Source organism: Nothobranchius furzeri, chromosome 13, assembly GCF_043380555.1.
Source record: "Nothobranchius furzeri strain GRZ-AD chromosome 13, NfurGRZ-RIMD1, whole genome shotgun sequence".
Classification (NCBI taxonomy): domain Eukaryota; kingdom Metazoa; phylum Chordata; class Actinopteri; order Cyprinodontiformes; family Nothobranchiidae; genus Nothobranchius; species Nothobranchius furzeri.
The window spans coordinates 42,387,003-42,401,457 of record NC_091753.1 but is presented as its reverse complement, the minus strand read 5'-3'; the positions used below and the strand labels follow the sequence as shown (position 1 = coordinate 42,401,457).

The 14,455-nt window shown below is 40.1% G+C and overlaps 1 protein-coding gene across 5 annotated transcripts in view; it reads right to left on the bottom strand.

The window, feature by feature from the left end:
* LOC107380247 (syntaxin-1A) overlaps positions 1-14,455 on the bottom strand; it is a 97,715-nt gene that overhangs the window by 18,246 nt on the left and 65,014 nt on the right. For all 5 annotated transcript variants that reach the window (XM_015951400.3, XM_015951401.3, XM_015951403.3 and 2 more), the window contains exons 4-6: positions 13,203-13,277; positions 10,452-10,525; positions 9,991-10,099 (exon numbers count right to left, since the gene is read on the bottom strand). In XM_015951400.3, the coding sequence (XP_015806886.1) occupies positions 9,991-10,099; positions 10,452-10,525; positions 13,203-13,277 (258 nt within the window). The remainder of the gene's footprint in view (positions 1-9,990; positions 10,100-10,451; positions 10,526-13,202; positions 13,278-14,455) is intronic.

Below are 14,455 nucleotides of genomic sequence, written 5' to 3'. Positions count from 1 at the left end.
GTCCCTGGGGGAAGGTAGGAGCTAGCCAGCTTCAAATTCCCCCTTGCTGCTGTTAAGTGTGACTGGAAAAACTGTGTGAAGCCGACGAAAGTTAAAACTGATTATATTAAGTGTGGACTTCTGCTACACCATTAAGAATAAACCTCATGCAGATGGAGAAGAATCTGCAGAGAAATAAAACACAGCTATCAAACATCAGAGAGAGCGGCCTCTCATCAGCCTGTCTGCTCGCTGCACATGGAAGCAGGACAGAAATGTAAAACACTAATCTTCTTGAATGTTGTATACCAGATTTTAAAGCTGCATTATGTAATATTTTTATTAAAATAAAACAGTTTTTTTAAATCATTATGTTCTTCATCTCCTGACCATTTGGTTGAATCTAGTGCTTTTTTTTCACAATTTCATGTAGAGGTAGCATTTCCATTTATTTTGAAATGGTTTAGACCTTAAGCCGCCATTGTGATAGTGCGTGCCATGACGTACGTGCATTTACAAAAAGGCTGTGTTCTCCTTCAGTTAGCTGCTATAAGCTAACAGCGGTAATCCTACATTTTATGATGAATCCTGCCTGGTTTTCTGCTTCTGACCCAGGTTACTCCTCCTGCTGGTCCTGACCAAGACCCAGGAATGGGTCTCCAGATGGATAATTCCAGCCTGGATCTCTGCATTTGTGAGGCAGCATGTCTGCCCAGAGTTGTGTAACTCAGGTGGCCTGCACTGCTGCATATCATGCCTGGTATTAATCTCCAGGACTTTGAATTTTTTTTGAGAACCAGGACAGGGAGTGGGAAAACCTCAGAGGGCATTCTGATTTTGGATCACTGTCCCTGGGATAACTTTCACCCACCAAATGCCCTCCTCTACTAACTCGCCAACTTTCATCTGCCTCTCCTTGCAACAGCTTGACACAGCTTTTTCTGTCACTTGAGTTTACTGACGACCAGTTAAGAACTGCAAGGCAGAGAGGAAAGTATCTTTGCCTGCCCCAAAACATACTCCACATCTGAATCCCGACACCCTTGCAGCTCTGAGGCTGCAGAGATCTCTCCCCCACCTCTGGAAAACAGCTCACTTCCTCCCCCTCCCACCTACCTCTCAGAGACTCATGTCTGTGACTGTCTGAAGTTTTGTGCGTATATGCTGCAGTGTTTATTTATTTATTTTTTTTGCTTAGCAAAGCTACCCCTGTCACGGGTAATTCTGGAATGCCTTTTTTCCCATGCCCCCTCCTATCCTCATGTAATTCTTTCCTATCTAACTGGAAATGAGCCTGTTCCTGTTTTGTCTACATGCTGTGTGTCTAACCTTGTTTGTGTTGTGTTGCAGGGATAAATTTCTATGCTCCAAGAGGCTGGTGCAATGACAATAAAGCCGATTCTGATTCTGGTAATAAATTATAATAAACAGGGATGTCCCGATCAGGTTTTTTTGCCTTAGAGTCCGAGTCATTTGATTTTGAGAATCTGCCGATACAGAGTCCCAATCCGATACTTTTGATACATAAAAAAAAAGAAAAGGAAGAAACAGTTCCAGGATGTTCCTTATTTTTTATTTAATTACCTTTTTATTTTAATTTTTAACAACAGACCACTTCTGTGAGGTAGACTGAACAATCAAGTAATAAATAACATAAATTCTTCACTTTTGGACTTTATTACAAATATAAAAAGTCTAATATAAAAACAGATAGCACTTCAACTTAAAATACCTGGCAGGGGTCTATTTTGCCTCGGCCCCAAAATGCTTAGATACGTCCCTGGGCATGGGACAGAGTTTTGAAGATGATCTGAATTGTATCAACTATATAAATACTACATGCTGGTAAAGTATTGCTTTATACAGGTACAAACGTGTAGTGGGATCAATCTACCTACAGTGGTGTGAAAAACTATTTGCCCCCTTCCTGATTTCTTATTCTTTTGCATGTTTGTCACACAAAATGTTTCTGGTCATCAATCACATGTGACCATTAGTCAAAGATAACACAAGTAAACACAAAATGCAGTTTTGAAATGATGGTTTTTATTATTTAGGGAGAGAACAAAATCCTAACCTACATTGCCCTGTGTGAAAAAGTAATTGCCCCCCTTGTTAAAAAATAACCCAACTGTGGTGTTTCACATCTGAGTTAAATTTCTGTAGCCACCCCAAGCCTGATTACTGCCACACCTGTTTGAATTAAGAAATCACTTAAATATGAGCTGCCTGACACAGAGAAGTAGACCAAAAGCACCTCAAAAGCTAGACATCATGCTAAGATTCAAAGAAATTCAAGAACAAATTAGAACAAAAGTAATTGAGATCTATCAGTCTGGTAAAGGTTATAAAGCCATTTCTAAAGCTTTGGGACTCCAGCGAACCACAGTGAGAGCCATTATCCACAAATGGCAACAACATGGAACAGTGCTGAACCTTCCCAGGAGTGGGCGGCCGACCAAAATTACCCCAAGTGCGCAGAGACAACTCATCCGAGAAGTCACAAAAGACCCCAGGACAACTTCTAAAGAACTGCAGGCCTCACTTGCCTCAATTAAGGTCAGTGTTCACGACTCCACCATAAGAAAGAGACTGGGCAAAAATGGCCTGCATGGCAGATTTCCAAGACGCAAACCACTGTTAAGCATTTGGAAGGCAAATGTCCCGTTACATCTGGCGTAGAAGTAACGCAGCATTTCAGACAAAGAACATCATACCAACAGTAAAATATGGTGGTGGTAGTGTGATGGTCTGGGGCTGTTTTGCTGCTTCAGGAACTGGAAGGCTTGCTGTGATAAATGGAACCATGAATTCTACTGTCTACCAAAACATCCTGAAGGAGAATGTCCGGCCATCTGTTCGTCAACTAAAGCTGAAGCAATCTTGGGTGCTGCAGCAGGACAATGACCCAAAACACACCAGCAAATCCACCTCTGAATGGCTGAAGAACAACAAAATGAAGACTTTGGAGTGGCCTAGTCAAAGTCCTGACCTGAATCCTATTGAGATGCTATGGCATGACCTTAGAAAGGCGGTTCATGCTAGAAAACCCTCAAAAAAAGCTGAATTACAACAATCCTGCAAAGATGAGTGGGCCAAAATTCCTCCAGAGCGCTGTAAAAGACTCGTAACAAGTTATCGCAAATGCTTGATTGCAGTTATTGCTGCTAAGGGAGGCCCAACCAGTTATTAGGTTCAGGGGGCAATTACTTTTTCACACAGGGCAATGTAGGTTTGGATTTTGTTCTCTCCCTAAATAATAAAAACCATCATTTCAAAACTGCATTTTGTGTTTACTTGTGTTATCTTTGACTAATAGTTAAATGTGTTTGATGATCAGAAACATTTTGTGTGACAAACATGCAAAAGAATAAGAAACCAGGAAGGGGTAAATAGTTTTTCACACCACTGTACATTTTATTTTTTTTAAGAACTTTTTTTTTTTTTTTTGGTTTTTATTTTCCTATTTTCTTGTCCTGTCTGTCTCTGATCTTACTGCATCCCCCGGTCCTCCAGAAAAACTCCTGCATGCTTCCTTCTTTTTCACCTCACAAGTAACTTTTTAACTAGCAGATCAAATTGATCTATTGACCGCAAAAAAAGCGGAGTGTGCGTTGCGCTGCCCGGCTGCGCCAGTGATGAGCGCCGCAACTCGAGTGCTTCTACACGTCATGCTCAAATACAGACAGAACTTACCAGAGAGAAAATGAACTGACACGAATGACTGTGTGTTAATTATATATTTTTTGGTGACCCCACTTAGAAACTTAGAAAATGTTACTGTGGCCGTGTGCAGAACGCAGCTGGAGTTCATGAATAATCAGCGGTCTGCCTGCCGCTCTGCATCTCTGCCCAAAAGAATCCCCGCTACTCTGAGTCCATGTAAATAACATAATATATGTAGAAACTGGATCTCTATTGTGCTCCTTCTGGGTGTGTAAGTTAAGGGCGTCAGGGGAGCCTGACAACCTTTAAGGAGAACCAAGAACCTTCTTCTTCCAGCTCTTGGAGAGTACAGACGCTTTATTCCTCCTCTCTATCTTATCCCAAGGTTCGTTGTCTGTCTTTGGGTGTACAGCGCTTCTGCATTTTTTTCTGGAAACTGGAAATTATTAAAAATGGATCTGGTCAGTTGGTCTCTCAACGCAACTGACAAATTTTTTCAACGATGAGAACGGGAGAAGGGGCTCCCGGGTGCCCCTCTGGGACAGAGCCAGTTGGGCATATTATGGACTCCTGGAAACAGTGGAACCTGATCTGCCTCTCCCAACTGTCTGTAGAGGATTCTGAAGACGTCTGGATATTCGTTGTGTTGGTGTCAGGTTTACTTCTTTTTGGGCTGGGTGGTTATCTGGCTTACCAGAAAATTAATGAGCTGTCGAGGAATATTGGCTCAATCCCGGAGCTCAGGGATGGATTACACCGCGCTGTGAATGCACAAACTCATAATTGTCGAGATGAGTCGTGAGCTTGGAACTTTGGCTGAGATTCAGACTCTGGCGCAAAAGGTGGACTCGATCAAGGATAGAGTTGACAGATCAGCACGGATTGGGATTGATTAACTACACCATTATTGGATTGAGAGGGGTTGAGGACCAACGGAATTATCTCTGTCTGGCCCCAAAACAAGCGATAACTCACCCTCAGAAGAAATGTGGAATGCTGCTGTCGCCATGGCAACTCTGTCTCCCTATCCCCATCCTGCTTATCGTGGCTGCATGCACTGACGTTTGGAAAGTCCTCTACCCTACCTCCCCACCTAGTGGACACTTATGTTTGAAGGCTGTTGCATTTCTGTCTGAGGTGTTTTTTGCATAGCAAAGCTGCCCTCCCATGTGGAGGGTAACTCTGAAGTGCCTTTTTTTCCCTCCACCCGACTCAATACTCATATAAACCCTCTGATCTCTATTAAGGCAGCGCGACTCGGGTTGTGAATGACCACAGTCACCAATTCTTGTCATGTGTCTATGTATGCATGTCTGATCTCAGAATTGTGTGTACTGAAACTCTTATTTCCCTCTGGGATTAATAAAGTATCTTTGAATTGAATTTTAATTTGAAGTTGCTCTCCTGTGATTTGAACCCAGTATCCAACTCAGGATCGGGGCTTGGATCAAGAAGTAAAGCCAGAGTCCCGATCAGTCTGAAACCACGTGATCGGGGCCAATTTCCGATCATGTGATCGGATCGGGACATCCCTAATAATACATAATGAGTAAACAATAGGATTGAATGTCACTGTGCATTTTACTGACTGCAGTTCTTCCACATGGTGCACTCTTTGCAGCACCCTCTGCAAACTCCGCAGTGCACCTGTGTGAGATTGCGATTTTCTGACTAGACTTAAGTTCAGGGTATCTGCAGGTTTAAGGGAGCCAAATTTAAGACTTTTTAAGACATTTTTAAGGCCATTTTGACCAAATTTAAGCTATTTTTAAAAATTAAATTTAAGCTATAATTTCCAGCTATTGCCTGGAACCGGTACTAACCACGTTGCCAACGTGGGATAAGCTATCCAGTTACCATTAAACTTTCATTTCCCCATGGCGCAAGCTCCCACTAGCTTAACCAGCTAATGTGCTCATCTAAAAATAGGCCCCTGTCACAACCATCTGAATGTGTACGGTTCCACTTACGCCAACATCGTACACAAAAAATGCTGAACACTAACTAGAAATTTATGAAAATTTTATAGAAATAAAATAATCTTGTTTATTGGGTTTTTGGACATTTAAGACCTTTGGAAAATGTATTTAAGGATTATTTGTAATTTTTAAGGATTTTTTAAGGCCTTAAATTTGGAAAAGCAAATTTAAGACTTTTTAAGACTTTTTAAGGACCCGCGGATACCCTGTAAGTTACTGGATTTATTGGTAGTGATGTAGAGATAATAGTAAATCAGATCTGTTCATATGTGCTAATTTATAGCTGAACCAGACAACTATCTCTTCACAGCCAGTTTCTTCATTTTTAAAGAAAGACTGACTGAGATTAGCGATCAATGACCTGCTGTGAATTCTGGAAATAGATTCATGTTAGTGGCGACACCATTTAAAAACATACTAAGCATGTTTCTACTAAATATGTTGCCTTCTTAAATTCCTGCTGAGTCTATCACTTCTTGGCATTAAACTTGAATAAATATTGGCTGTTGCTTGCGAGTAATTAAATAGCTTGTATGAACGTTGAGACAGAAATGAGATAAATCTTATTAAATCAAAAATCATTCATTTACAGTGATTTGTTTTGTGGTTTCACCTATCAGATGACACTGCTCCAGGTATCACGGATGTTTTATTACAGCTGAGAGAGCTAGGAAACATGTGATATTGTGAAGCTGGGTCACAAGGAGCAGAATTTTTTTTAATTTGTATTCAAATTGGTTGACAAAACTCACAGAATAATGGCAAATGGCCTGTATTTGATATAGCGCCTTCTAGAGTCCTGGAACCCCCCCAAGGTGCTTTACAACACAATCAGTCATTCACCCATTCACACATTCACACACTGGTGGGGATGAGCTACGATGTAGCCACAGCTGCCCTGGGGCGCACTGACAGAGGCGAGGCTGCCGAGCACTGGCGCCACCGGTCCCTCCGACCACCACCAGCAGGCAACGTGGGTGAAGTGTCTTGCCCAAGGACACAACAGCAGCGACAGACTGAGCGGGGCTCGAACCTGCAACCTTCCGATTACAGGGCGAGCACTTAACTCCTGTGCCACCGTAATGAAAGCGTAAGTTATAAGGTGCTTTCAGTTTGGATTTATGACTCTAGAAGACCTTCAGCGTGGCTTCAGTGGTTCTGAGCCAGTTATCTGGAAAAACGTGGAATGCACCATCAGGCTTGGCAGTGGGTCGTTGCCTCAAAGACTTGTTCACACATGATGAAGTCAAATATTGACCAAAGCCAAAAGGAAAAACTAGAGTCTGTCTATGTTCCAGCAATAAAGTACTTTCATGATATTTGGATCATGAGGAGATCCTGGACACAAGCAGCTGATGGAGCTCCATCAATAAGGAGGAGCTGGGAGTTGAGCAGCAGCTCGAACTGGTTGCTTCCTTCTGGAGGGTTTATGGGCACATATGAGAAGAGACGTTGGGGCAGACCCATAACTTGCTGGAGGGACTATAAATCCTTTCATGACCTGGGAATACTTTGGGATCAACAGGAAGAACATCCTAACTTCCATTGTGCCTGAATAATTCTGAACCTATTTTCTGAGTCTGGTTCACAACATGAGTCTCACTGCAGCAACCAGCTAAATAAGCAAACGATGGCTGAAATACTCTCTTAACACGTTCTCCGTGTGTCATGCCGTTTCTTGTTATTTTTATGTCTGTATCCAGCAGGTTTGAGTGGAGGTGAGCAGGAAAAGGGCGAAGCAGCAGCAGGATCAATACTCGATCTGAGAAACCAGTAAATGTTTCCCTCTGCATGTGACACTTATTGATTCACACACAAACTAGTCAAAGGTGTTGGAACAGCAGCGACACACGACCTTGGTGCTACAAACTCAAAGGAGATTTTATTGGATTAGAAAATAATATTTACGAAAAACTGTAATCAGAGAGGGGAAAACTTTTTTTCAATAAACGCTCAGAGGCGCTTTTTTGTCTTCTCTGTGCTCCACTAATGCTCGTCTGCCTCTGTGCTTTGTGTCAAATCCCCTCCTTGGCGACAGGTGAGCTCAGCGAAGGCCTCCTGTGATTCCACCAGCAGACAAATCAAACCCAAACGGATCTGAATGAGCTCTGAGGAAAAAGTGAGTCAGGTGTGTTTTATCTGATGAGGTGTGTGTGTGTGTGTGTGTGTGTGTGTGTGTGTGTGTTGTTTTTTTTAGCGAGGGGTGGATCACACATATTCAAAGTGGCTTCATGCGTGCACTCTGGACTTACAGATGGCCAGAGGAAATTACGTCTACGCCAAGCAGCCAGCAGCATCACTGCCCTCGCTCTCCTCTGCTATTACCCCAAAATGAGTCATGCTGTTCGTCTCTGCATTTGCACATTTTGAGGTGACTCTAATGTGGTGGATGTAGGGGCAGCTGACGTGGCAATGACGTGGTAGAGTCAGTAGTTGTGTCCAGGAACCTGGGGCCTGCAGTTAATACCCGTCAGATCACATTACACACACAGCCCGACACAAATAGGAGATGTTGTGTGTGGTTGTACATGTAGCAAGTAAAATATCTCAATGAACATCTCTCTAAAAACTGTTTAAAATTACTATTCATTGCCAAGAAAGAGTATTCTAATCAACTATAAATGCAGTGAATAGCGAATGAAGCACATGAACATAAAAGGACAAAACAACTAGGGTTTCTCCCCCAAATGCGAAAGTTTCAAACGCTTATATCATTCAACTCTGCCAATATGACCTTTTTCACAGTTTTAAAAAGTTAAAAATCAGTCCACGTAGTTTAAAAAGGTGTTTAATAATGTAATTTCTATAATATAGTTTGCTCATTTATATTTCTTACAGGGAGTGTTTATAAAAGAGTAATAATTGTGTGTGTGTGTGTGTGTGTGTGTGTGTGTGTGTGTGTGTGTGTGTGTGTGTGTCTGTGTGTGTGTGTGTGTGTGTGTGTGTTAGAAAGTATTCCATAGTGATCCTTGAATATAATCTACAAAACTAATGGTGTATTTTGCAGTTTTAACTACAGTTGTGCTTGTTCTAAATTTTTATGTGCTCATTCTTTGATATTCAAACTTTTGTGAAGACTTTCACAAAATTAGACTTTGTACTTTTTGTGCACTCTGACAACAGAGTAATAATAAATACATCACTCCTCCAGGTTTGCAACACTGCTAAGAATTACCCACTATATAGTGTGTGGAAGGAAAAGAACATAGGGAAAGAAATCATGAAAGACAACGTCTTTATAATTTTGTTCTCTTTACAAATCACTAACGCAGCATCTGGAACACCTTGATGTTCCAGATGTTCCAGTGTCCCCAAGAAGCCAAGGATCACTGGACTTAATGACTACAGACTTATGGCCTTGACATTAGCCGTCATGTATTAGGCACCTCAGAAACATCACAGCCCCCCTACTGGACCCATTGCAGTTTGCCTACAGAGCCAACAGATCTGTAGTTGATGCAAACAACTTAGCTCGTCACGTCCTGCAACACCAGATGATTATGCTATGATTCTGTTTGTGCACTTCAGCTCGGCTTTCAACACAGTCTGCCCAGCCCAGCTCTCCTCCAGGACAAGCTATCCCTGCTTGCTGTGCCGGACCCCATCTGCTGGTGGATCACTGACTACCTAACAGATAGGAGACAGCACGTGAGGCTGGTACGGAATGTCTCAGACACTTGGACCATTAATATGGGCAACCCCCAAGACTGCGTCCTCTCTCCTCTGCTCTTGTCCATCTTCACCAACTGGTGCACCTCCAGTCACTAGTTTGCAAAGCTGGTTAAGTTCGCAGAAGACACCAAGTTCATTGGTCTCATCACAGATGGGGACGGGTCTGCCAACAGGGGAGAGGTGGAACATTTGGCGTCCTGGTGCAGCAATAACATCCTGGAGCCCAGACCACTCCCTTTAGGCAGGAGGCTCAGGTCCATTTGGACCAGAAACTCTAGTCACAAAAACAGCTCCTTCCCCTCTGCAGGACTTCTGAACACCAAATTATAACCATACCAATCTGCACTATAATCACTACGCTTCTTATGTTTATTATTTATAATTTATCTTGATGTATCCTACTTGTCTTGCTTCACTTGCATGTTTCACCATTCCATCGAAGCAAATTCCTGGTAATGTGAGACTCGCTTTTTTGGCAGTAAAACATAACATGATTCCGATTCACAAACAGCAACATCCATTGATCAGCATTCAGATATCTGGTCATGTTAAGAGGGGATTAGATTGAAATAACTACATTCTTTGCACTTGCTCACTCAATCTGTGCACGTGCATCAACAGTTTCTTTGTAAAAATAAGCTTTGTGTTCAGGCAGCGTAACAACAAGCTATTGCAGGGTCCCAGGTTTACTCACTGATCTCCAGCTGCCTCTGAATGCGTCCTTTGCAGCGCTCCCTGTAGTCCGACTGGGTGGTGTTGTATTCCGACATCACTTCGACAAATTTGCGGGACAGTGTAGAGTGCTGGAGAGGCAACAATGAACAACAGGCTATTGGTGGGCAGTAATGTAACATAAATGGATGGTAAAAGTGGAAAATGGAAATCCACAAAACCAGTTTATACTGGAATAAAGATAATGATAATAAATCAAACACATCTGAAGCATCTGGAATAAAAAAACTCAAATGCTTTATAGACAGTTGAGCCTAAATAAAACAGCTCATAGGTGCAAAGTTTTAAGGTATTTTCCAGATCAAAACACCTTGCTGGGATATTTTGGATTATGGATGTTTTCCAACATATTTACTGCACATGAAGTTAAAGTCCCTTTAAAAGCAGAGCACAGTTCTAGATATTGTATTGAAGTGTAGTTACCTGTGTTTTACGTATCCTGAGGTCAGCCGATGACCGGTTCTGCCCTTCTTCTTGCTCAATGGTTTGCTGGATACCTAAAGCAATTAGACAAAATAAAGAAAAGCAACGAGGAAGACAAAATAAATTCTACAAAGATGTGAGGTAAGCATGGTGCCATAAAGCAGCGTGCCGATGGTTTACCATGAAATATAATTTTTTACAGTATACGCAGAAATACACAAGGACTCAAACTAGGGCTGAACGTTTCATTGCATATGCAATTAAATTGCGATGTGACAACAGGAGATTTTCTAATCGCGAAGGCTGCGATTTGACTGGCAGCGAGTGGTTAGCACAATGCTAATTCAAACTCAGAAAACAGTATCGGTACATCCCTAATGTATGTATATATATATAATATATATATATATATATATATATATATATACATATATATATATATATATATATATGTATATATATATATATATATATATACAAGTATATATATATATACAAGTATATATATATATATATATATATATATATATATATATATATATATATATATATATATATACATACACAAGTATATATATATATATATATATATATATATATATACATATACAAGTGTAAGTATAATTAATGTATATATTAATATATGTAGGTGGGGTCTGTCCGGGATAATTTTGAATACAGCATGGTTTGATTTAAGGTAACCTGGATTATTTTCTCCCATTAATTAAAACACATTTAAGCAAAGAAAAAACAACTATTTAATGTTCATAATAACGCAGGCAAAGGACTTTTCCTAAGCATTTTCGTTTACATTACAAAGTTATTTCCCAGTAAAACTTTGGTTATTTGCAAGTGAAAATAAACTCAGCTGGATTATACATTACTGCATGTTTGATTAAGAAAACTGAAATATAACTGAATCCATGGTTCTGTTTAATTCTAAACACTATTGATAAACAAATAAATACATTTTGCCTCGTAAGGATTTGTCAGAGTCGGAGAAGGAGGAAACATAGAAAGCAGGGACATGAAGCTGTCTTGCAGCAACAACCTACTGGTGAGGCAGAGTTGGTTATTAGGCTGTTTGTTTCAGAGCTTGTTCTGCCTGACAGCCCCAGTGTTACGTTTGTGTAACACCATCAGCACACTTGCTCACAGTATGTCTGAACACATGTGTGCAGAGGACCAGTCAATTATCCTCTCTGCCTGCACTGAAGGAGCTCCACTTTCCCTTCAGATACCATATAAAGATATTTTATCTTTGACCCGTTGTTCCTCACCACCTGAGTCCCAAACAGAGCAGTGGGAGCAAATTACTGTTTGTGATGGACACACACACACACACGCACACACACACACACACACACACACACACACACACACACACACACACACACACACACACACACACACACACACACACACACACACACACACACACACACACACACACACACACACACACGCACGCACACATGCACAAATGAGAAAAGGAGAGAAAATACACTACTGTTTTGTTTGTGTGATAAATTCAGTAGGAGTTTAGAAGCAAAATCAAAAAATAGGAAGATTACTGCCTCCTCACGCACAAAGCAACACAAACAGAAGCAAACAAATATTAGTTCCATTCCTAAAACACGACAGTCTGCATTTCCACAGATTACTGTGACATTAGCACAGCTGTGTGCACAAATGTAAACAAACTCCATTTGGGATTGTGATAAACACACTCATCTGTGTTGAGCAACACTTTGATTTCTGCAGCTCAGAATCAACACAAGTGAACTGAAACGTCTGTCAGCTGTCAGAAACGATGCAGTAACTAGCCCTGAAAACCCCGCATGGTTCCAGTTAGAAGCTGATCTGGATTACCTGGTTATTAATACTTGTTTTATATAATTTAATAGAAAAACAAGCAGATGGTGCTTGTCACCTTGATTAGGGTTAGTTTTGCAAACCTTTTACTTTATTATTAAAAAATATGCCTATCCATCTTTTAAGACTCAGTTTAATTGAATTTCTCGATTAAAATAAATAAATTTTGTCTACCCTCATATAAAACAGGAAAATTGACCAAATTCTATTAATTATAAGGCTGGTAGCTGAAAATGTTTATTTTCTTGCAATAAAGAAACTTGTAAACATTTAAGCAGTTATTTATTAATTATTTATTAGAGTTCCCAGACAATTCAAATTATCTAAACTTTTTCAAACATTTGTGTAATTTCTAAACAAGACCAACAATTCTGATTTGGATATACTTATTTACAAGGTTATCCTATACAAAATCCTTGTAAATAAGTATATAATGTAAAATACCAACATTCAGCGCAATTAAAATTGATTCTAAAAGTCATCGTTTTTACAGATAAAAATGATGTTGAAATTGTTTTTCTGTCTATGCCATCACGCTTTAGTAAGTAAGTAAAGTTTATTTATATAGCAAATGCTTCACAAAGATCAACAAGTCATAAAAGTCATAAAATGATCCTAAAACAAAACAACCAAATATAAAATTAAAATGAATGATAGTTAAAATCATCAAACAAAATGTTTAGAAGCAGCTTTAAAGAAAAGGGTCTTCAGCGTTTTTTATAAGTTGATCAGAGTGTCAATACTAAGTAATGATAACGAAAGTTTTTCATTTATTGTTTGCTATGTTGTTGCAAACAATCAACAAACATCGCATATAAGACTTTGTTTTCTTGGCAGAAAGAAGAAGATGGGAGAAAAAGGAGGAAGAAAACTTACTCTTTAATTTGGAGCGTATTTTATTGGCCAGTTTCTTGATGTCTGCCATTAGATCCTCAAGATCAGCTTTAGTCTCTGAGGAATGGACGAGAGAGACATTAGTGGACTTGTTCAAACTTCTAAAAACACAAACTAAAATGTGAGAGCGTATCAGAGACTGAATCAACAGAAACACATTGTCCCTCCCAGCTGGGACCATGAATTGATCAGCTTCAGTCTGCAGCTGAACAAGTTGTTCTGAGCCTTCCTCAGATTATTAATCTGTGACCTAAACGCTCAAACGTCCTCTTTATCCCCAAAGTCATGAAGACACAAAGATGAAACTCATGTGAGTAGATAAATGGGTTGAGATCAAACATGATTGTCTAAATAAAGATCAGCAGATCAAGTTCAGTTCTTCTTGTCAAACCATACGGATGAGAATCCAGTGAATCTGTAACCATAGAGGTAAAGATGGCTTATTTTATCTTCTATAATGCTTTGGCCCAGTTAGAATTTATATTTGCACTTTTATGAAATAATGATCCAAGTTTGACTAAAAACTACAAAAATGATAGAAATCAAAACCCCTGGGTGCCAGAAAATGCAGCGTTGCTTTAGATGAGTTAATTAGACAAACCCCCAAAACAGCGGGAGCATTTCTGTATTCTCCACTGACAGTTCCTGCTGTGCTAAAATCCAGCAGTAAACCATGGACTGGCAGCATAAACCAGCTTCTCAAGGCCATGTGGAGCAAACCAGGCGCTGCTCCTGATACCTAAAACACACGTCGTGCCACACGTTTGACAGAATAACACTCTAAGCTCCAACAATCAAGAATTTATCTTTAATTTCTGAAAATAAACTTAAATGAAAAGCTTTGTCTTAATACAAGCAACTGAATTATTAAGAGTTTGCAGCTGGAAAATGGTAGATAAACTTTACTGGTAAAATAATTGAATATACTGTTATAACTACTCCCAGAGATTGGCACAGGTCCCGTTTACTGAATACAATTGTCTGCTGGGTAGAAGCAGCCATGGAGAGAGATGAGACGAGAGAATGAATCAGTAATGCCAGTTCTGTCATGGGGAGTCCACCGACTCTGAGAAAGGGTCCAGCCAAGCTGTCATCCATCATGGAGAAAACCCTCTTTGGTACGCTGTCCTGATCTACATCAGGGTAAACTAAATGGAGCCTTTCAGATCCTTGAGAAATAACTTCACTGTGCAAAATGTCATTATTTGTAAAAGCTGATGAATAATTTCTATTTA